Source organism: Engraulis encrasicolus, chromosome 6, assembly GCF_034702125.1.
Source record: "Engraulis encrasicolus isolate BLACKSEA-1 chromosome 6, IST_EnEncr_1.0, whole genome shotgun sequence".
NCBI lineage: Eukaryota > Metazoa > Chordata > Actinopteri > Clupeiformes > Engraulidae > Engraulis > Engraulis encrasicolus.
The window spans coordinates 26,504,763-26,527,274 of record NC_085862.1 but is presented as its reverse complement, the minus strand read 5'-3'; the positions used below and the strand labels follow the sequence as shown (position 1 = coordinate 26,527,274).

The 22,512-nt window shown below is 42.6% G+C and overlaps 1 protein-coding gene across 1 annotated transcript in view; it reads left to right on the top strand.

The window, feature by feature from the left end:
• Positions 1–22,512, top strand: part of jak3 (Janus kinase 3 (a protein tyrosine kinase, leukocyte)) — a 42,441-nt gene that overhangs the window by 5,526 nt on the left and 14,403 nt on the right. The window contains exons 5-19 of the mRNA XM_063201073.1: positions 418–563; positions 1,639–1,939; positions 2,346–2,468; positions 5,425–5,582; positions 5,795–5,906; positions 6,471–6,657; positions 7,314–7,438; positions 8,407–8,538; positions 9,943–10,030; positions 11,152–11,276; positions 12,177–12,300; positions 12,781–12,932; positions 13,368–13,518; positions 15,008–15,144; positions 17,944–18,133. Of these exons, the coding sequence (XP_063057143.1) occupies positions 418–563; positions 1,639–1,939; positions 2,346–2,468; positions 5,425–5,582; positions 5,795–5,906; positions 6,471–6,657; positions 7,314–7,438; positions 8,407–8,538; positions 9,943–10,030; positions 11,152–11,276; positions 12,177–12,300; positions 12,781–12,932; positions 13,368–13,518; positions 15,008–15,144; positions 17,944–18,133 (2,251 nt within the window). The remainder of the gene's footprint in view (positions 1–417; positions 564–1,638; positions 1,940–2,345; positions 2,469–5,424; positions 5,583–5,794; positions 5,907–6,470; positions 6,658–7,313; positions 7,439–8,406; positions 8,539–9,942; positions 10,031–11,151; positions 11,277–12,176; positions 12,301–12,780; positions 12,933–13,367; positions 13,519–15,007; positions 15,145–17,943; positions 18,134–22,512) is intronic.

The following is a 22,512-nucleotide window of genomic DNA, read 5'->3' as shown; positions in this document are numbered from 1 at the left end:
AAGCCCTTTCCTTCAGCAAGGCATTTTAACTTTTAACTCTAACCCAATCTCAACCCTAGACAAAGAAAGAATTTCAGCTAAATACAAATGCCACAAGGATGGTTTGCTGTCACATGTAAACAAACTGGGTAGAGTAGGATATGCAGTGAAATTTCTGAACCCCAAACTGCTCCAGGGACTGTAACCAATACCCTGTACCTAAAAATAACTTAAAGTCGCTTTGGATAAAAGCATCCTCTAAGTGTAATGTAATGTAATGTAATGTAATAAACTGCTAAATGTGCTGTCTGACTCGCCAACAGTGCCGCAGTGACTTTGCTTTAGATAAAAGCATCAGCAAAGTGTAATGTAATGTAATGTACTGTAATGTAATGTAATACAATAATGTAATACACTGCAAAATGTGCTCGCCCACAGAGCCGCAGTGACTTCCTGCATGGGCATGCGGGGGTGAGCCCCTCTCTGGACCTCCAGGAGGAGTGCCTGGGGCTGGCCATGCTGGACCTGTGGTGCCAGGCCAAGGAGCAGGGCCTCAGCCTCAAGGACACCTGCAAACGAGTCGGGTACGTATGTCACAAAACTATATTTTTTTTGCTACGTATTACGTATTATTCCTTTTCATATATTTTGTTCCTTTAGTGGTTTTATTGCTTCATAGGACAGTAGAGAGAGGACAGGAAATGGGACAGAGATAGATGGGGGAGGATTGGGGAGTGACCTCGGTCCGGAATCGAATCCGGTCACCTGGTGTGATAGTACAGTGCCTTAGCCATTTGAGTGATGGCTAAGGCCGCTATTATTATTCCTATCACTATTTATTTCTAATACTATCACCGTCACCATTGTTATTTCTACATTTATTACCATTGCTACATGGATGTAGCCTGGCGACGCCATGTACTCCACCCAAAGATTTTGGCTCCGCACATCGTCTGGCAAAAGCCTCGAGCTCGGTTTTTCTCAGTGTTTAGCCAATCAGCAAACAGTTGAGAGTGGTGACGCAGAACTCACCCGCGAGGTCCCTTACTGATTGGTTAAGGTAACTATATTCACACTTTTGTTTTGTTACCTCCGCCAAGGAGGTTATGTGATCGCCTGGGTTTGTGTGTTGCCTGTGTTCGCCCCCCTGCCTGGTGTTCCATGTGCACCTTGTTTGTTCGCTGCTATTTCACAGCCTGCCACAGGGTGCGCTCGGTGACCACTGAGCTCCTTTGCCACCAGCTCAAGTGCATTTCACCTAAAAAGTTGCTCATCAGCAGGCAGCTTCTAGGTTAGGCCTACACCCTCGTCTACGTTAACAAACAATCCTGTAAAATTAATTAGGCCTACTGCTGCCAAAAATGTGGAATCACAATCAGAAATTCCACATGTTTGGCAGCGGTAATTTCACGTTTCACAATGCTGTTGCGAGATGGACAGTGACCACCCCTGCATAGCGGGTTGACAATGTTGTTTAACAGCAATATCTTGCTGTTAACTTTTCATTTACTTGTAAACTGTTCCACTGGTGGAGCAACTTACATTCAGCCGGGGCTCCATCGGCGTGAGGTGAAGGACATGCTACCAGCTCCACACCCACATCATTTGTCCTCCACTTAACATTATTCCTCTCCTCTTCCTCTTCCTCTTCCTTCTTAGCTATAAGTCATGTCTGCCGGAGCTCCATCGGCGTGCGGTGCAGGGCATGAGTCGGCTGGCGCGGTACCAGCTGCGTAAGAAGGTGCGGCGCTTCCTGAAGCGTTTGGGCGCGTGCCAGGCCAGCGGGCGCTCGCTGAAGCTGAAGTACCTGCTGGAGCTGGCGGCCATCAGTCCTGCGCTCGGCACTGAGACACTATGTGGTCTCCACGTCGATGGTCGCCAGGCCAACCAGGCTGTCTTCACCAAGCTGATACGCGTGTGCGGGGAGACTGGGGTCCACAGCAGGAGGGAAGATGCTACGGTGAATAAAGTAGACTCGAACCTGGGTCCCCGCCCCGGCGTAACAGTCAATGCCCCAACTGTTTGAGCCACGACCGGGGCCAAGTACACTTTATTTTTAGACATTTTTCCTGTTTCTACTTAAATGTGTCTGATTTCTTGTGTACCCCTTGAGACACTACCCTTGTTATAAATTAGCTGTTACCAGAATGGCTATGACCAAGTCGTAATGTATTACTAAAATGCCACTGTCATAGTGGTGGAGTACAATGGAAGTTACGCTTTTTCATTGGCTATTAGGCCTACAACATCCCAATGGTGGGATGGTGTCTGGTAAGAGGCTACGACAAAATATTACAAAAGTTATTAAATATTGCAAAGGTACTGTTACATCACTCATGTCATTTTATTTTGAATACTTTTCTCAGGAGTGGCAGCCATTTTGTGACTTCCCGGAGATCACCGACATCAGCATTAAGCGAGTTTGCCATGAGCAGATGCCACAGGAGGGACGCGTGGTGACCCTGACGCGTCAAGACGATAGGCGTCTGGTCAGTAGCAACACCTTAGCGATACTTGTTTTCATTCATTAATTTCATTCGTTCATTCATTGATACATTCATTGAGACATTCATTGATTCATTAATTGATTGATTGATTGATTGATTGATTGATTGATTCATTCATTCATTCATTGATTGATTGATTCATTCATTCATTCATTCATTCATTCACTCATGTCCTTTGATCAGCTCACAGATTGGCATTGTAATTGCCATAGAGAGACTGTCCTCTTCTTCAAATCTCTTCAGACATTAAAGGCAGTCGAATCAAATTCAGTTTTTGAAAGATTTTGAAGAACTATTTTTTGGAAACATTACCTCAAAGTTGACATGCAATATAGGTGGTTTCTCTAAGACATCACACTGTAAACCCCAACATGTTCCACGAAATCAAAAATGTTGTGGAAACTTATTCCCGTTAAAGTTTTAGTTTTGTGACCAAATGTTTTGCGTAAATACTACATACATTCATGCATATGAAGGACACAAAATCTTTAAGAAAATGATCAAAAACTTTGAAATGATTGAAAAGATTGAAAACATTAATTCCATAACTAGATTTTTAGTTTTTAGCAGCCCAAGTCAAGTATGTACTCCAAACTCTAAAATGCAGAGAAACAAAAGATTTGTGTTGAAAACTAAAATGTTTAAGTAAGTCTTACAGAAAATCAGACATGTTATGTGAAAACAAATGTTATGAGAAAAATGTAATTATGAATGTTTTAGTAGCTGCTACTCAAAGATATAACATGCTCCCTTGACATAAATATTTTGAGAATGATGCAAAAAACAATGCAATTAGTACTTAGCAGAGGCACAGCACGGCATGTTAAGCTATATTGGCCCTAAGTTTTTGATTTCAAAATTAAAAGTTTTATGTTTTACCATTTTAGAGCCAAAAAAAATTCTTGGTTGGTTTATTGATTGATTGGTTTATACTAATGCACTAGGCTACCACCCCTCTGTTTAAACCAAATATAACATGAGCTTTAATTCCACAAATGTGAACAATGCTTTATATCAAGTCTTTTTTAATTTTGTTCCATGTGGTTAACAAACAAAAACACACCAATCATACAATGCACAACAATCTGTTCTAAAATGTAGACCCAGTCGATACAGTCAACAATCAATACATTACAAAGAATCAACCTCAACACATTAGGCAATTTAGTCATTTATTTGTTGTCCATATATCGGCTGCCTGTGGAGCATAAATAATAAGTTTAAGGCTTTCATGAGGACTTGTTGGATTAGGCCCCTACAGCATGATCACTGGGTTTGCTACACTGGTTTATACAGAAGTTCAATGTGCAATATGTCATCATGAAAATGCAACGCATCACTTGCAAATACACTGCAGATGTATGATACAAGAAAAAGATTTGTATGAAAGGCCTACACAATGCTAGCCTAACTAACAGTAGCTAACATCCTAAGCTAAATTGCTAACATAACATACACACAGTGTAGCATCAAGAGTACCTAAGGTCACACACAGCAACACAGTAAACTACTACACATACACACAAACACACTTTTATTGGTCTTTTCTTACCTTGAAGTGAGGTTGATAGACACATTTTTCCATGCCAAGTTGTCAGTTGTGGTTTGATGGTCACTGGTGTTGAGTAAATCTATCCCCCATTGACAGATTCACTATTTTTTGAGAAGTTTGTATTTTATGTTACATTTTAATAAAATAGGGTTCTATGGTTCTGACATGAATGGGTTCTTCTGTACACAAGGCAGAAGCTAGTAAACAATTAAAAAAACAACTAAAACAACCAAAAAAGTGAGTGCCCCAGGCTCAGGATTCGAACTCTCAACCTCAAGATGAGGACATGCTAATATGGCTTCAATCAGAGGATTATCCCCTACACCACTCTTCAACTGGTAAGAGTAGTGCAGATTTTGTATTCCTAGAAAGTTAGGCCTGTTTGTTAGACCTAGTATTGGACCTAGTCATTATTAACAGTCAAATGTTTCACATATACTTTCCACTTCAAATCCGGCCAACTGACATCATACCAAAACAATAATGTTTGAATTTTTTTTTTTTACTAACATTCCATGCTTGAAATTGAACTTGCAACCATCATGTTTGAAGTCCAACTGCTTAACTGTTAGTCCATGACTGCCCAAGCACAACATATTGACATCCATAGTCTCATATGGCAGATATAGTTCCAATTGACATGATTTAAAGAATTTGTATCTTTCACAGTTTTGCAAAAAACAAACAATAGATATCAACTTGAGTGGCTTTTTATTGGTAATACAGGATTCAAACCTGCAATCCTCTGATCTTGTGGCTATTCCCCTATCCAGACGACAGCAGCTCAAACATTGTCTTGCTTTACCTAAGCATTTTTCTTTTGTAATTTCGCTCGAAATTAAATGTGAAAATATAGCTAATTAAAGCTGGACTCATGGGTCTGGTGGCCATCTGTACATTTTCATGTTCCAGGAAGTATGAAAGTAGGTAAGGTTATCTCCATATTGGGTATTGAACTTGTATCCTTTGAGGTTGAGGTCCAGCTGTTTAACCACTACTCCATGGTCGCCTCAGCTGTTGTCATGACATCTAACCACTCATATTCCAGATAGAGTTCCAATTTACAAACTCAAAGAAATTGTGTTAGGATGTCAGTTGTACTTAAAAATACAGTGCCAACCTGAGTTAATTTATTGGTACCTGAAAACCTGTTGAGAACACCTTTATGTCATCTGGACATTTTTGCAATATTGTTCTAGTTCATAGTACTGTTGGGGAATACAGTGCACACCTACTCTACAAAAACATTAAATCGTTTGTTTTTGGAATGATTGAAAAATGGGAAATTGATGAATTTGTTTTTCGTTTCAAACACAAGTATTATCCCACCAAACCGTCCGTAGCAGTGTGGTTAAGAAGGATAAATGTATGCCCTGTCCTCTGCAGGAAGTTGAGTTTCCCAGCCTGTCGGAAGCCCTGTCGTTCGTCGCGCTCGTGGACGGCTACTTCAGACTCACCACCGACTCGAGCCATTATTTCTGTCAGGAGGTGGCGCCACCTAGTCTCTTGGAGGACCTTCAGAACCAGTGCCATGGGCCAATCACGTACGTGCTTGTAGATTCAGAATCAGAATCAGCTGTATTGTTCCTCCATGTAGAAGGAATTTGGTGTTCAGCATGGCAAATATAAAGTCCAAAAATGCCATAATGTGTCCCCTCTAACAGAAGTACAGCCCTCCTGTTAACATGTGGATATTATGTTATAGGCCTACTGGTGAATATGGGTTGTGAAATGTTGTCATTTCTGCTCCTGCTAGGTCTGAGGATGCTGTCCACAAGCTGAAGAAGTCAGGAGAGAAAGCTTGCTCGTTCCTGCTCAGACACAGCCCCAGAGAATTTGACCAGTATTTTCTCACTGTGTTCGTAAAGGTAGTGGATCAATCGAAAGTGCTACTGACATTTGTATACAGTACATTTACATTTCATGAACAAAAAAAGTTAAATGTGTTCAACAAAAATACATTGGTTTTCCCTATTACCAATTTAACACAAAATGCATACGTATAAGATTCATTTTAGACACACTGGATAAAGCTAAGCAGGATTTACAGGTGCACTTTGTAGGATGGTGGCCAGAGTAGGTATTGCAACTATGATGCTCATTGAAACTGCGCTGCCTATTGTCAGGTTTGATCTTTTCATGAATATACTGTATATTACTAAATAATTAATGCTGACTAGTATGACCAAAGTACAGTAAGTTGTCTTAAAATGTTTATAGAAATTCAAAATGGTGGACATGGAGAAGATCCACCTTTTCATGTATAAAAAGTGCAATTTTCCCAGTCATGATGAATACTTAAAAATGTACAGTGGTATTTGTGGAAAAGGTAACATTTGTAAATGGGCAGCATGAATTCTGGAAAGATTCTGCTAAAAAAATATTACACAGTGCACCTTTACATTTAATTTCAAAACCCCATCTGTCCTCAGACTCCTCTGGGTAAGGACTATAGGGATTGTCTCATCATCATCACCAGCAAGGAGCGCTTCAGGCTGCATGGTGCCGACAGCTCATTCGTGAACCTGCGCTCGCTGGTAGAGTTCTACCAGAGGAAAACCCTGCTGCTGAAAGATGATCCCGTCACGCTGGGAAGATGCTGCCCTCCTCGCCCCAAAGGTACTCTAAACCAGTGGTTCTCAACTGGAACAGTCTTGGGACCCACCATTTTCCACTCTCATTCGGTCGCGACCCAATTTTTTTAGCGTTCAAGTCAATTCAATGCAATTCTCAAAATGTAACCAAGACTTGAATGACTGGTTGCACGCAATCTATCTCACATAAACATTCAGATTGTATCTATGACAACAGATGACACGGAGTTCAGTAGCCTATCAAAATAAAAGTTGTAAATTGTTGCAGGAAATGTAGGATTTTTTTTTTTTAGAATTACGATTTTTTTACACCAAGGCTCCGCGACCCACCCAAGACCCTTCCGCGACCCACTTTTGGGTCGCGACCCACCAGTTGAGAATCACTGCTCTAAACTGCGGTCGATTTATTTATTTATTTATTTATTTATTTATTGGCCCATTGAGACTGAGTGTCTCTTCTGCCAGGAAGTCCTGATCAAAATGTCTAACACAAAGTTCTAGAAAGAGACAAACACATTAACAATTAATAAGGAAACCAAATTTACATAAAAAAAACTCAGTGGCAGCTAAAAGTTGTGTGTATTTCCATGTTGCATAACATGCATTACACCCAGCTGTCTGTCTACATGTCTGTCTATACTGTAACAGGGTAATTGTGATGCTATGTCATGTTATTTACAGAGCTGACCAACCTGATCATCGTGCGTGACGGCCGGGCTGCGGAGTTGCAGGGCTCCCCTTCTCTGCAGAGGCACCGGCCTAGCCACATCCAGTTCCACATGATACAGTACCAGGAGCTGGAGATGGTGAGATACGTAGGAATATACCACAAACACACAATACATTACATTACAATACATTGTTGTAAAAAACATTACAATACAATGCAATACAATACTGTACCACAACCACACAATGCAATACAATACAATACAATACAATACAATACAATACAGTACAATACAATATTGTAAAATACAATACCCTACAATGCTATACATACAATACAATAGGCCTACAATATTGTAAAATACAACACAAAACTGTACAATACTGTACCGTACTGTACTTAATTTCCCTCGGGATCAATAAATGATACTCTATAATGCAATACAATACAATACAATATTGTAAAATAAAATACAATACTCTACAATACAATATTGTAAAATAAAATACAATACTGGACAATATAGATACAATGCAGTACAATATTGAAAAATGCAATCAAATACTGTACAATACAATGCACTACAATAGAATGCTGTGCAATATTATAATACAATAAAATTAGATATATAGTTATGTCCTCTGGTGAGGTGCTGGAGCTGGTGAGACAATGATATCATACAATAGAATTACATTGGATTATATAACACAGTCGTTAATATGTAGGACTTATAGTGATACTCAGGCTGTCATCATGTGTTAAAGGCTAGCCACATGCAGCATTAATCACACTGTACATTTTGTGAGTGCACAAACTAGAAGGGTAACCCTGACTGCCTAAGTGTTCATGGGTGCCGCTAGGGGGGGAAAGGTGTTACAGATTCTAAGGGCCCAAGCACTGACAGTGGCCCTTAAGGGGCCCCAAAATTCGAATGCTTCATGGGGCCCAACATTTCTGGCGGCGCCCCTGTAAGTGTTGCATTAACTGCCAAAGTGTGCCATGCATACTTTACATGTTATTTTTTACTAATTGTAAAGGGAGATGTAATAACTGCCGTTTTCGCTGCTGTGTGCCATTTGTTTTGTTCGTTCGTTTTGCTGTCAGGGGGAGAATTTGGGCCGAGGCTCGTTCACAAAGATACATAAGGGCTCCAAGATTGGACGTCGGGACGGAGAGAGATACGTCACTGAGGTCTTGCTGAAAATCCTAGAGGCCAACCACAAAAACTACTGGGAGGTAACTTGCAGTACATTCACACACCGTTCTGTTACTCTCTTTATCCTACTCTTCACACTGGGCACAAGGCGGTACTATGAAAAAAGGAAAAAATATCCACACACAACAAAAGCTCCCTTGTTGTGATTTAATAATTGAAAAGTTGGCACAATGTTTCGACCTGTATGGGTGACGAAGATGATACAGGTCGAAAAGTTGTGCCAATGTTTCATTTATTAAATCAAAACAAGGGAGCTTTTGTGGTGTGCGGATATTTTTTCCTTTTTTTCATACGCGTTCTCTTGATGTCCTGCAGCCACAGCCATTTTCGGATGTGCGCGCACCTCACAACCTTTTCACAAGGTGGTACTACCCGTCTAAAATAAAGTGCAGTAACTGTGTGGACATACCCCCCAAAATTGTCCTACGACCCAGTCTTCAGGCTTCTGAATATACTAACTGGAGCATTGGTTAATACATTTGTGTAGCCTCTTACTGCAGATGGGGTCACTGTCGTATGTATGTAACATTATAGCAACATTGCTGTGTACCGAGAGCCTTAAGTAACAGAGTAGCCTCTTACTGCAGATGGGGTCGCCGGCGATCCTATTCACTTGCTGAAAATGCTTAACTACATCATAACAACATTGCTATGACATTACAGAGAGCCATAGCGCTGCGCTAAGGGGTTAAGACATAGCCATTACAATTTTGGTGACAGTAAGGTTATAACATAGGCTCTGCACTAAGGGGTTAATAAGATGAAGTGATATCTAAGTTGCAGTACATTAAAAAGCAGTATCCCAGTCCAAACTCAGTTTCAACATACTGTGTGATGTTCAGTTGGCTTAGCTGTCAATTTGACTTCGTAGATTTGAAGGTCAGAGGCCCTGCCGTGGCCAAACGGTAGGGCACTTGTCTACCATGCAGCTGACCCAAGTTCGATTCCCGGTCCAGGTTTTTTTGCCGGCCCTTCCCCGTCTCTCTCCTCGCTCGCTTCCTGTCACCACCTTCACTATCCTATCGAAAGTCGAAAAGACAAAAAAATGTCTTATAAAAAAAAAAGATTTGTAGGTCAGAAGAGGACATGGACTATTCACTGCATGTTTTCGTGTCCTCTATTTCCCTTTCACACACTGTCTTGTGTCCTCTCTGCACCCCCTCTGTCTCTCGTGTGCTTGTGTGCTTGTGTGTGTGTGTGTGTGTGTGTGTGTGTGTGTGTGTGTGTGTGTGTGTGTGTGTGTGTGTGTGTGTGTGTGTGTGTGTGTGTGTGTGTGTGTGTGTGTGTGTGTGTGTGTGCGTGTATGTGTGTGCGTGTGTGGTAGTCGTTCTTCACCCCCTCTCTCTCTCATGTGCGCGTGTGCGCGTGTGTGTGTGCATGCGTGTGCGTGTGTGCATGCGTGCGTGTGTGTGTGTGCATGTTAGTCGTTCTTCGAAGCAGCCAGCATAATGAGCCAGGTGTCCCATAAGCACTTGCTGCACGTCTACGGAATCAGCGTCCACAAGAGCAACAGTGAGTGGCCATTACACACACACACACACACACACACACACACACGCGCGCGCGCACAAACGCACAAACACACAAACACACACACACATCAATGACGTAATCACAGCAGTTTACATACAAACACTTCTGTGCATCCAACTATTCACGTGAATACAATCTAAACAAAAATCAGCCAAGCGCACACTACACTGACGTATGTGGTGCACTATGATGCTTAAAGCAGAACAAAAGAAAACATAGCTGACCTCAGGTGAACTTCAGGGGAGACCTCAAATGGTTAGTGCGGACAGAGACAGACAGACAGACAGAAACACACACACTCACACACACACACACACACACACACACACACACACACACACACACACACACACACACACACACACACACACACACACACACACACACACACACACACACACACACACACACACACACACACACACACACACACACACAACGATTAATCACATTGCTATATTTTCCTCAAAAGCACATGACTATTGAATTTAATTGTTTTACTTATTTATCTGTTTTTTTAAGTCTTGTCTACCCTGTCTGAATGTCTGTAGGCCTACTGTACTTATACGCACCTTGACCATTTAAATTTCCCATCTGGGATAATAAAGTTAACTTTGACTTTGACTTTGAACTATGAGGAAATGAATTAATCCTAATTAATTGATTAATGGCCACCCACCCCTACCTGCATTTATTACTCTGTGTATGTTCCTGCATGTAATCTGCACATATCATATTTCTGCTATTTGATCTTCTGAGATGTTTTGTTATGTTGTATAGTATAGTCTTTATATAGATTGAAACTAATGTAATCTACACAATCTAATGACCTTTGAATCAAGACTGACATTACACCAATACGGTGGTACACGTTACCAATAGTATTTATATTTACATATTTTATATTTACACTTAATATTTCATATTGTATATTCAATCAATTAATTCTACATTTGCTCGACATTTAACAACACGTTAAATCTTGATCTTTCTTTTCTGACTGAATAGAAGCTGAATATATCAAGGTCGACTTAAATAAAAACAGTTTAACCAGCCTAAATGTTTCTGTCCTGTTCTCCTTTGTCTCCCCTGTACTGTAGACATCATGGTTCAGGAGTTTGTGAAGTGTGGTGCTCTGGACCTGTACTTGAGGCGGACTCCCTCCCTCTCCGTCAGCTGGAAGCTGGAGGTGGCCAAGCAGCTGGCATGTGCTCTCAACTTCCTGGTGAGACTGAGACTGAGACCATTTCCCAATGTCAAGTGTTCTGGCCTTGGTAGTCGTGAAACACCTAGCGATTGGATACTCTGTGGATTTCACCAAAGAGTATCCAATTACTGGGCGTTTCACGCACTACCAAGGTTAGAACACTTCACATTGGGAAATGGTGTGCGACACCCACCTAGCAACACACGTGCAATTTGGTTACCATTCTTTTTATTCTGGCATGGAGTCACTTACAGTAAACCTGCAGTCCTAGTCTGTTCTTGGCCATGTAAACATGAATTTGACATGTTTTTGTTTATACGTATGTACTATAGGGCAGCCATGGGTCAGCGGTTATGGTGGCCCAAAGGTTGCCGGTTCGATTGCAATTTCGTTGTGTGCAGTGTGCAGTGTTCACTTGTGTGCTGTGGAGTGCTGTGTCACAATGACAATGGGAGTTGGAGTTTCCCAATGGGCTTTCACTTTCAGGCTTTCACTTTCACGCTTCCACTTCACTTAGCCTATATTGTCTTTCTTTCTTTCTTTCTTTCTTTCTTTCTTTCTTTCTTTCTTTCTTAATTTCTTTCTTTCTTTCTTTCTTTCTTTCTTTCTTTCTTTCTTTCTGTCTTTCTTTCAATATTAACCACATTAGCACACAAGATTTGGTAAACATCGTTTAAAAGTTATAGTGCAAACAAAATATCTGTGGTGGACAGAAACATAGATGCACAGATTCACGCTCACACACGGTTGGACAACCAGAGAGCAAATCGGTACGCCTCCAACCTGGTACTTGCCAGTCCGCCCGGCGGAGGGCGGCATAGTGGTAGTAGTAATACACTAACCTGAAGCACTCAGAGAGTGCAAACCTCCCTCAAGGTCATGGGGTTGCACTCCATTTTTGCAATGTGCTGTGTGCAGGAGGAGAAGGACATTGTGCATGGTAACATCTGCTCCAAGAACGTCCTGCTGGCCCGAGGGGAGCCCTCTCCTTTCATCAAACTCAGCGACCCGGGAGTCAGCATAACCATGCTGGCCGGAGATGGTGAGAGAATTACTGTTTGTGGTGTGTGTGTGTGTGTGTGTGTGTGTGTGTGTGTGTGTGTGTGTGTGTGTGTGTGTGTGTGTGTGTGTGTGTGTGTGTGTGTGTGTGTGTGTGTGTGTGTGTGTGTGTGTGTGTGTGTGAGAGAGTGTGAGAGTGTGTCAGGGCTTGACATTGGTACCTCCCAACCAGCCAAATGCTGGTAAAACTTGGCTATGGCGAGTAACAATTTCAGTCTCACTGACCACGTGTGTGTGTGTGTGTGTGTGTGTGTGTGTGTGTGTGTGTGTGTGTGTGTGTGTGTGTGTGTGTGTGTGTGTGTGTGTGTGTGTGTGTGTGTGTGTGTATCTGCATGTCTGCATGCGTGCGTGTGTGTGTGTGTGTGTGTGTGTGTGTGTGTGTGTGTGTGTGTGTGTGTGTGTGTGTGTGTGTGTGTGTGTGTGTGTGTGTGTGTGTGTGCGCGCATGAATTAAACCTGTGTAGAAAAGCTGGATAAGATCCCGTGGGTGGCTCCGGAGGTGCTGGGGGAGTGTGAGGGTCTGGAGTTGGAGAGTGACAAGTGGAGCTTCGGGGTGACACTCTGGGAGATCTTCAGCGGCGGGAAAGTACCCTTACAAGGTCTACATCCACAACAGGTACTGTACTCCGTGTGTGTGTGTGTGTGTGGGGGGGGGGGGGGGTCGGGTGGGTGTAGCCTTTAACATTGTTTTAATTCCAGACACAAGGTCATTTCCCGATCCGATCCTCCCCGGTCTCTCTCTCCCAATTGCTTCCTGTCCCAGTCTTCACGGTCCTGTCTAAATAAAAAGTTGAAAACACCTCAAAACAATAAAACACAATATAAAAATTTAAAAGTAAAAAAAATAACATGATGAATAGCTGACTACTACTATTGTCCTCAACACTGCTTTCAGAAGCTGCAGTTCTATGAGAGCTGTCATGTGTTACCCTCCCCACTTTACTGTATATACAATATACTGTATATATTACTCTTACTATTATTTGTAATGTTTTTTATAAATGAGATGATGGATACCTGACTATGCGTGCCTTCTCAACACCGCTTTCAGAAGCTGCAGTTCTATGAGAGCTGCCATGCGCTGCCGTCTCCAGAGTGGACGGAGCTGGCGGAGCTCATCAGCCAGTGCATGAACTACCAGTCGACCCTCAGGCCCTCCAGCAGGAGCATCATACGACACCTCAACGGACTCATCACCTCAGGTGAAAACACACACACACACACACACACACACACACACACACACACACACACACACACACACACACACACACACACACACACACACACACACACACACACACACACACACACACACACACACACACAGCAGGAGCATCATCCGACACCTCAACGGACTCATCACCTCAGGTCACACACACACACACATGTGCACTGCGCACACACACACACACACACACACACACACACACACACACACACACACACACACACACACACACACACACACACACACACACACACACACACACACACACACACACACACACAGCAGGAGCATCATATGACACCTCAACGGACTCATCACCTCAGGTCACACACACACACACACACACACACACACACATGTGCACACACACGTGCACACACACACACACACACACACACATGTGCACACACACACACACATGTGCACACACACACACACATGTGCACACACACACACACACACACACACACACACACACACACACACACACACACACATACATACACACACCAGACACACACACACACCAGACACACACACACACTTGTGCATGCTCACGCACAAACGCACACAGACACACACGCACACAAACCCACACACACACACACACACACACACACACACACACACACACACACACACACACACACACACACACACACACACACACAGTCTGAGTCACTGTGGTCATGGTTTTCTGATGAATTTGTTGACGCCCATTCAGTATATTTACACACACACACACACACACACACACACACACACACACACACACACACACACACACACACACACACACACACACACACACACACACACACGCACACACACACACGCACATGCACATTCAACCTTCAGGTTAGCTCTGACACACACATCTGTGCTATATTACATTCACACACAGAGAAGGCCCCTATCCGTCTTCCTGTTTTTCTTTTATTTGTAGTAACCCTAATATTCACACTTTCGCGACATTTGCTTGCAGCGAAACCACTATCACAGTTGTCCAACACACATACACTATGAAGACCGTGTCACAGTTTTTGGACCAACCCTAACACATCCACACTCCAGGAAACTCATATTAAATTTGGTCTCATTCTTAGTTCTCTTTTCAGTTTTATAGTATCTGTGACATACATACTCTTCATTCACTGCCATGTGTCCTATTTACAGTTAATTCTATTTTTTCATTCTTTGGTGTTGTTCATATTTTATGCAATACTGATTTGTAGGCTACATTTTCAATGACTGCATCAGTCTCATCCCCAGGGCCGTTGACAGCTTTGGCCAGGCCCAGGACAAACTGATCAGAAAGAGACCCCCCAAACAATACATACAATGTAATGAAGACTAAATTCTGGGACCCCCTTTCCCTGGGCCCGGAAAATCTGACCCCGTTGTCCCACCCTGTCAGCTTCCCTGCTCATCCCAACTTTGCTTTTGCCTGTACTTTGCAGACTATGAGATTCTCCATGCAGCTGGCACTGCAAACAACAGCGACACCTTCTGGAAGGATCTGAACCTGCAGGTGTACCCCAAAGAGCAGACGGTGTACGAGGAGAGGCACCTGCGCTACGTCTCAGCACTGGGAAAGGTGAGCCAAAGGTGTGGTGATTGCTGAGCAGCTATGTCCTGCCGAAGCCTGTAGGGGGCAGGAGAGCTTGATTAATGCCAGAGGCGTAGATATTTATGGATGCCTGTGACTAATGTAATACATAGGGCCACTGCTAAGGTCTTGGAGGCCCTAACATAACTGGTCTGGAGGCCCAGTAAATAATAATAATAATAATAATAATAATAATAATAATAATAATAATAATAATAATAATAATAATAATAATACTTACTACTACTACTACTACTAATAATAATACTTTTAAAAACTTTATAATACTTAAGTCTCAAATTAGGAGGCCCCAATTTTAGGGGCAAAGTGGTTGAGGCCCTAAGCACTCTGCTTACTCTGCTTATGCCTTGTGGCGGCCCTGGCAATAAATTCTGGATCTTGTCCTTCAAGTCTGTAGCCTCTTACTGTAGATGGGCTCGCCAGCGGGCCTATTCACTAATTGGTGAATAATACTCAACTACATCATAACAACATTGCTATGACAGTACAGAGAGCCTTAAGTAACAGATTAAGACATAGCCATTACAATTTTGGTGACAGAATTGACTCTGCGCTAAGGGGTTAAAAGGCTAACAATGTGTTTCGCCTCTGTGCGTCATCAGGTTCGCACAGGCAAGGTAAAAAAAAAACCACATGATCAGATAACAGAATCTAAATGTTTGTCAAATAATTAATCAATTGACAAAGCCTGTGTTGGTGTGGTGACATTTTTTCCGCACATTCTCCACAATGGTCCTGGGTCTAAGCCACCCACCCCCCATCATCAAACCTAGTGACGCCCATGTCCTTTTTTGTAAGTTGTGTGTAAAAGTATCTACAAAACGCAATGTAATTCACTTCAAAATCATCGACAAACAACAATCCATTGGAAGATTGATATCTTATCTTTAGTTACCTTATCTTTGTTTGTTACAGTATCCTAATATCAATGATATCTATAGATCAAAGGAACACTTTGTTCAGGCCTCCGTTCTTCAATTTTGGATGCTTACCAATGCCAAGCAGATAAGATTACAGCTTTATGTTTAAAAAATTCGCCAAGGTCACATTCATTGTCTATTATCTGAACTGGCTGCGAGCAGCAAGTACCAGACACCTGATACCAGCGTTAGTGTCAAGTCTACCCTAATAATCTTCATCAGTGAGGAGCAACATGTTCTTTCAATAACAAAATGCATAGGCTATACAGATTGCTCCAAAAGGCTGAAAGCCAAAACAACGGTCTGAGGATAAAGACAAGTGATTTCAGCGTGTAAGCCGAGCTGATTCAGGAAAAGAGAAAGGAAAGAGAGGAATGAGGAAGTGGGAATGAAGAGGAAAAAGATGGTATAGTGACATGTGCCCTACAGGATGCAGCTGTCATGGAAAACAGTGCTGTGAGCAGGGAGTGTAACTGCAGGATTTTACCAGCAGGGGGCAAAATTACGTTTGTTTGTGTGGCAACTGGCAACACTTCAGAATTCCTGCTGCAAGATTTAAAAAAAGACATTACATTACATTACATTACATTGCATTTGGCAGACGCTTTGGCAAAGCGACTTTCAAAAGAGGACATAATCAAGCCAGCATCACAAGCAAATACAAAGTGCACAGGAAATTTACAGAACAACAAGTGCAGTTGCAAAGAGGGGCATGACCTGTAGAGATGGGATGTATGGCTCTTTGACAGGATCCGGATCATAGTGGCTTGTTCCTTTTGAAGAGCCTTGCCAAAAACTGAGTCTTTTGAACAGTTTTAAAGTATTTATTCAGTATTGAGAAGATATCTCCACCTCTAGGTCATTTTGTCCAAACAACAACTGATTGTCGTCCTCCTAACCTAGACCATTTCTACCACTCTCTGAGGCAGACAGTTGTGTGTTTTTTTTTTTACTCAAGTGAGGGTCACATGCTTAAAACGAATGGGGAAAAAAAGAGGAAAAGTTGGCTCCCAATTGTGATTCGGTTTCCATCAGTCACATCTGGGAGCCTTTCAAAAGAATCGATTTGTTCACAGACGACACAACACTAACAACCTAGCTCTCAGCAGATCTGTCTGTTTCAGCAAAACAACCTTGGTGTGTATGGGGAAGGGGCGGCGGTGGTTATTGACGTAGATTAGATAATTTATTGCGCCAGACCATAGCCGTTTATCTATGGAATTGGGTGTTGCCTGTCTGTGGAAATTCCAATTTATCCACGACATGTAAGTCAAGCGTTTATTTATTTTGTACTGTATGACTGTCCATATAGAAGCATACAGAAGTCAGCATATAGAAGTCCAGTTGTTTACAACTTAACTGTTTTGTGTGTACATGTGTGTGTTCAGTGACATTCTGGCAGTTTTGAGTGACAATAGGACAGCGGTTTCAGTGGTTAGTTCCGTGTTAGTGCTCATCCTTCTGCAGACCACACGTGTGTGTGTGTGTGTGTGTGTGTGTGTGTGTGTGTGTGTGTGTGTGTGTGTGTGTGTGTGTGTGTGTGTGTGTGTGTGTGTGTGTGTGTGTGTGTGTGTGTGTGTGTGTGTGTGTGTGTGTGTGTGTGTGTGTGTGTGTAAATATACTGAATGGGCGTCAACAAATTCATCAGAAAACCATAACCACAGTGACTTAGACTGATATACTGATACACTGAAGTCATAACTATGTGCGTGTGTATGTTTTGTGTGTGTGTGTTTTTGTGTGTGCGTCCGTGTATGTTCGTGTGCATCTGTGTTTGTGTGTGTATGTGTGCACGTGCGTGCGTGCCCGTGTGCGTGCATGCGTGTGTGTCTGTCCGTGCGTCCAGGGTAACTTTGGCAGCGTGGAGCTGTGTCGCTACGACCCGCTGGGTGATGAGACGGGCGAGCTGGTGGCCGTCAAGCGGCTGCAGCCCAGTAAGCAATCCAACATGGCCGACTTCCACCGGGAGATCCAGACCATCAGCTCACTGCACTGCGACTACATCGTCAAGTACAGAGGAGTCTGCTACAGCATGGGTGAGGAACGCACGGACGCACACACACACGCACGCACGCACGCACGCACGCACGCACGCACACACGCACACACATACATACACACTGTGACTACATCGTCAAGTACAGAGGAGTCTGCTACAACATGGGTGAGGAACGCACAGACGCACACACACACGCACGCACACGCGCGCACACGCACGCGCACATACGTACGTACATATGTACGCACGCACGTACATACGCACGTACATACGCACGCACGCACCCACGCACCCACGCAGGCATGCACACATACTGTACATACACACTGCGACTACATCATCAAGTACAGAGGAGTCTGCTACAGCATGGCTGAGGAAAGCACACACACGCATGCATGCACGCATGCACGCACGCACGCACACACACACACACACACACACACACACGCACACAGGACATAATCATAACATACAGTACAATCCATTAGCACAGGATTAGGAGGAGTGCACACACACACACACACGTGCACGCAGACACACACGCGCAGACACACACACACACGCAGACACACACACACACACACACACACACACACACACACACACACACACACACACACACACACACACACACACACACACACACACACACACACACACACACACACACACACACAGTTGTAGAAACTTGATTGTCAGCAATGTTGCTAGACTTCCTTATTTTGTATTTGAAGAACAAAAGGCTGGGTGTGCTTAGAGTTCAATAGAAAAGTGTGTATTACAACATCAGTTAATGGCTAAATGGGCACTCGTCCCATTTGAAAGCTGAGTTACTGACTGGTATACTGAGCTGCTGTTTCCACGTAGCCTGATATTTTTGAAAGCGCATTGGATTTGGCCTTCCATTTCCACGTTAACAGAGTTTTAAAATCCACATATCAAAAATCCAGCTTTAAAAATATCCCATTTAGTGGGCTAAAACACACCTGTTACAATGGAATATTTATTTTTATCCACATGTCACATTCTACTTTACACCTTAACAGGAGAAAAAAAAATCCACATTTAAAAATATCTGGCCATGTGGAAACAGCACCAGAGACTGAAGACTGAAGTTTTATTTACGTAGCCAGTCAGACCCAATTTTTATCATCTCCTCTGTAAGCCATAATATTTTCTTTCTCTTCAGTTTTCTACTTTCATCAACCACATATTGTCACACACTGGGCACTCCTTTTTTGTTTTTGAGTAGAAAAGATTAATTTTTTGAGGTGTCTGTATTTGAGTTTGCGCTGTTGGTATGTGATGTGTCAACTTTCTATCGCAGTACTGCAAATATCACGCCAGTTGTGAAAGCCACGTGATGATTTCTCAGTCTGCTTCTTCTGTTTCTTCAACTACTACTACATTTACTTCTCCCACTTCTTCTTCTTCTTCTTCTTCTTCTTCTTCTTCTTCTTCTTTTTCTCCTTCCCCTTCTCCTTGTTGTTCTTTGTCTTCTTCTTCTTCTTCTTCTTCTTCTTCCTCTTCTTCTTCTTCTTCTTCTTCTTTTTCTTCTTCTTCTTCTTCTTCTTCTTCTTCTTCTTCTTCTTCTTCTTCTTCTTCTTCTTCTTCTTCTTCTTCTTCTTCGCACTCTCTCCTTTTCTTGTATTCATTTGTTCAAATTATTAGCCTTTTGAAAGAGAGAGAAGAGTTTTTATGCCTCACTCATGTCGGTCACTGACTGTAGTTTTCTCCTGTAGTATCTTACTAGCCTGATTATAATTGACTTTCAAATCTCTTCAAGACTTGGTCTGACCAAGAGCATAACAATTAATGTTTCCCAAACGGCAGTTGACCCGCCTCGCTAGGTTTGCTACTGTTCGACTGGTGTCAGACAAAGTGGGTGAAATGATTTTTCGGGGGAGATCAGAAACAACATTGCATTGCTCTTGGCCTGACTAGAAACAACACAGAAAGTGTTGCGTCACTAGGAGGGCGTGACCTGACTAGTATCTTACAGGAAGCAGACCAAGGTTATGACCCCTGTATCTCTGTGCTAGGGTTGTTTCATGTCCCCCAAGTCTAGCCATCATTGTCTCCTAAACGTTCTTCTTTTTGTCTGTGTGTGAAAAACAATCTCCTGACACTCCTGAGGCTGTGCAGGACCTCTACGCACACACCCACACACACACCCACACACCCACACACCCACCCCCACACACACACACACACACACACACACACACACACACACACACACACACACACACACACACACACACACACACACACACACACACACACACACACACACACACACACACACACACACACACACACACACACACTTAAACACACACACACACACACACACACACACATACAGTGGTGCTCATATGTTTACATACCCCAGCAGAATATACGCTTTCTTGGCGATTTCTCACAAAATATGAAGGATTACACAAAACCTTTTTTTTCACTCATTGCTAGTGACTGGCTTAAGATATTTATTAGCAATATTCTGTGTTTACTCTTTCAAAAGCATAATCACAACCCAAACTACCCAAATGACCCTGTTCAAAAGTTTACATACCCTAGTTTCTGATGCTGAATATGGCCCTGTTTAACATCAAGGACCGCTCTAAATTGTTTGTGGTAGTTGTGGATAAGGCTCTTAATGTTCTCAGATGACAAAACAGCACATTCTTCCTGGCAGAATGGTTGTTTCCTATAATATCTTTGGGTGTCTTGCTGGAACCTCACATTTGAGGTTTCCCCTGAGTGGCTCAATGATGTTGAGATCAGGAGAGTGAGACGGTCGCTCAAAAACGTAATTTTATTCTTTCTGAAGCTAATGACGGGTTGATTTGGCTTTCTGTGCTGAAATATTGTCATGTTGGCATGTCCAAACAATGGACCATGTGCAGTTTCAAGGCTGATGAGTGTCAAGTTTCCTCCAGTATTTTTCACAGGGCAATGTATTCATCATTCTGTGAGTATGGACCAAAAGTAACTCAAATGTCCCCATGACATCAGTGGTCCATGACCATGTTTCACAGAAGGGATGGTGTAACTTTCATCATAGGCTCCGTTGACTGTTCTCCAAATGGTACTGTTAATAGTGGCTGAAAAAAAGTTCCATATTGATCTCATTTTTCCAAATGACTTTGTCACAGGCATTCTGATGCTTCTCACTATGCTATTTGGTGTATCATATGCAAAATAATATGTTTGCATTTTTGTAGTAATGGCTTTCTCCTGGCAACCCCCAACAGCCCATCTTTCCTCAAGTGCCTCTTTACTGTACAGTTTAAACATTTTTTTCATGTTGTCCAATATTTCACCTGAAGTTATTTTTTGGTTGTCCTATGCCTCCTGAACAATTTCCCTTGCAATGATCATTGCAATGGCTTGATTCCCTCGCCCATTGGCTTGATTCCAACCAAACCCCTCATATTGCATTTCTGAATTGAAATTCCAATAGTGCCAAAATGACCCAATATTTCGACACAGAAAGCCAAATCAACCCGTCATTAGCTTCAGAAAGAATGAAATGAAGGTTTTTGAGCGACCATCTCACTCTCCTGATCTCAACATCATTGAGCCACTCAGGGGAAACCTCAAATGTGAGGTTCCAGCAAGACACCCAAAGATATTACAGGAAACAACCATTCTGCCAGGAAGAATGTGCTGTTTTGTCATCTGATTACGACAACATTAAGAGCCTTATCCACAACTACCACAAACCATTTAGAGCGTTCCGTGGTGTTAAACAGGGCCATATTCAGCATCAGAAACTAGGGTATGTAAACTTTTGAACAGGGTCATTTGGGTAGTTTGGGTTGTGATCATGCTTTTGAGAGAATAAACACAGAAAATTGCTAATAAATATCTTCAGTCAGTCACTAGCAATGAGTGAAAAAAAGGGTTTTGTGTAATCCTTCATATTTTGTGAGAAATCACAGAGAAAGCGTATATTCTGCTGGGGTATGTAAACATATGAGCACCACTGTACATACACACGCACACACACAAGCACACGCACACACACAAACAAGCACACACACATGCACGCATGCACACACGCACACACACACACACACACACACACACACACACACACACACACACACACACACACACACACACACACACACACACACACACACACACACACACACACACTTAAACACACACACACACACACACACACACACACACATACAGTGGTGCTCATATGTTTACATACCCCAGCAGAATATACGCTTTCTTGGCGATTTCTCACAAAATATGAAGGATTACACAAAACCTTTTTTTTCACTCATTGCTAGTGACTGGCTTAAGATATTTATTAGCAATATTCTGTGTTTACTCTTTCAAAAGCATGATCACAACCCAAACTACCCAAATGACCCTGTTCAAAAGTTTACATAC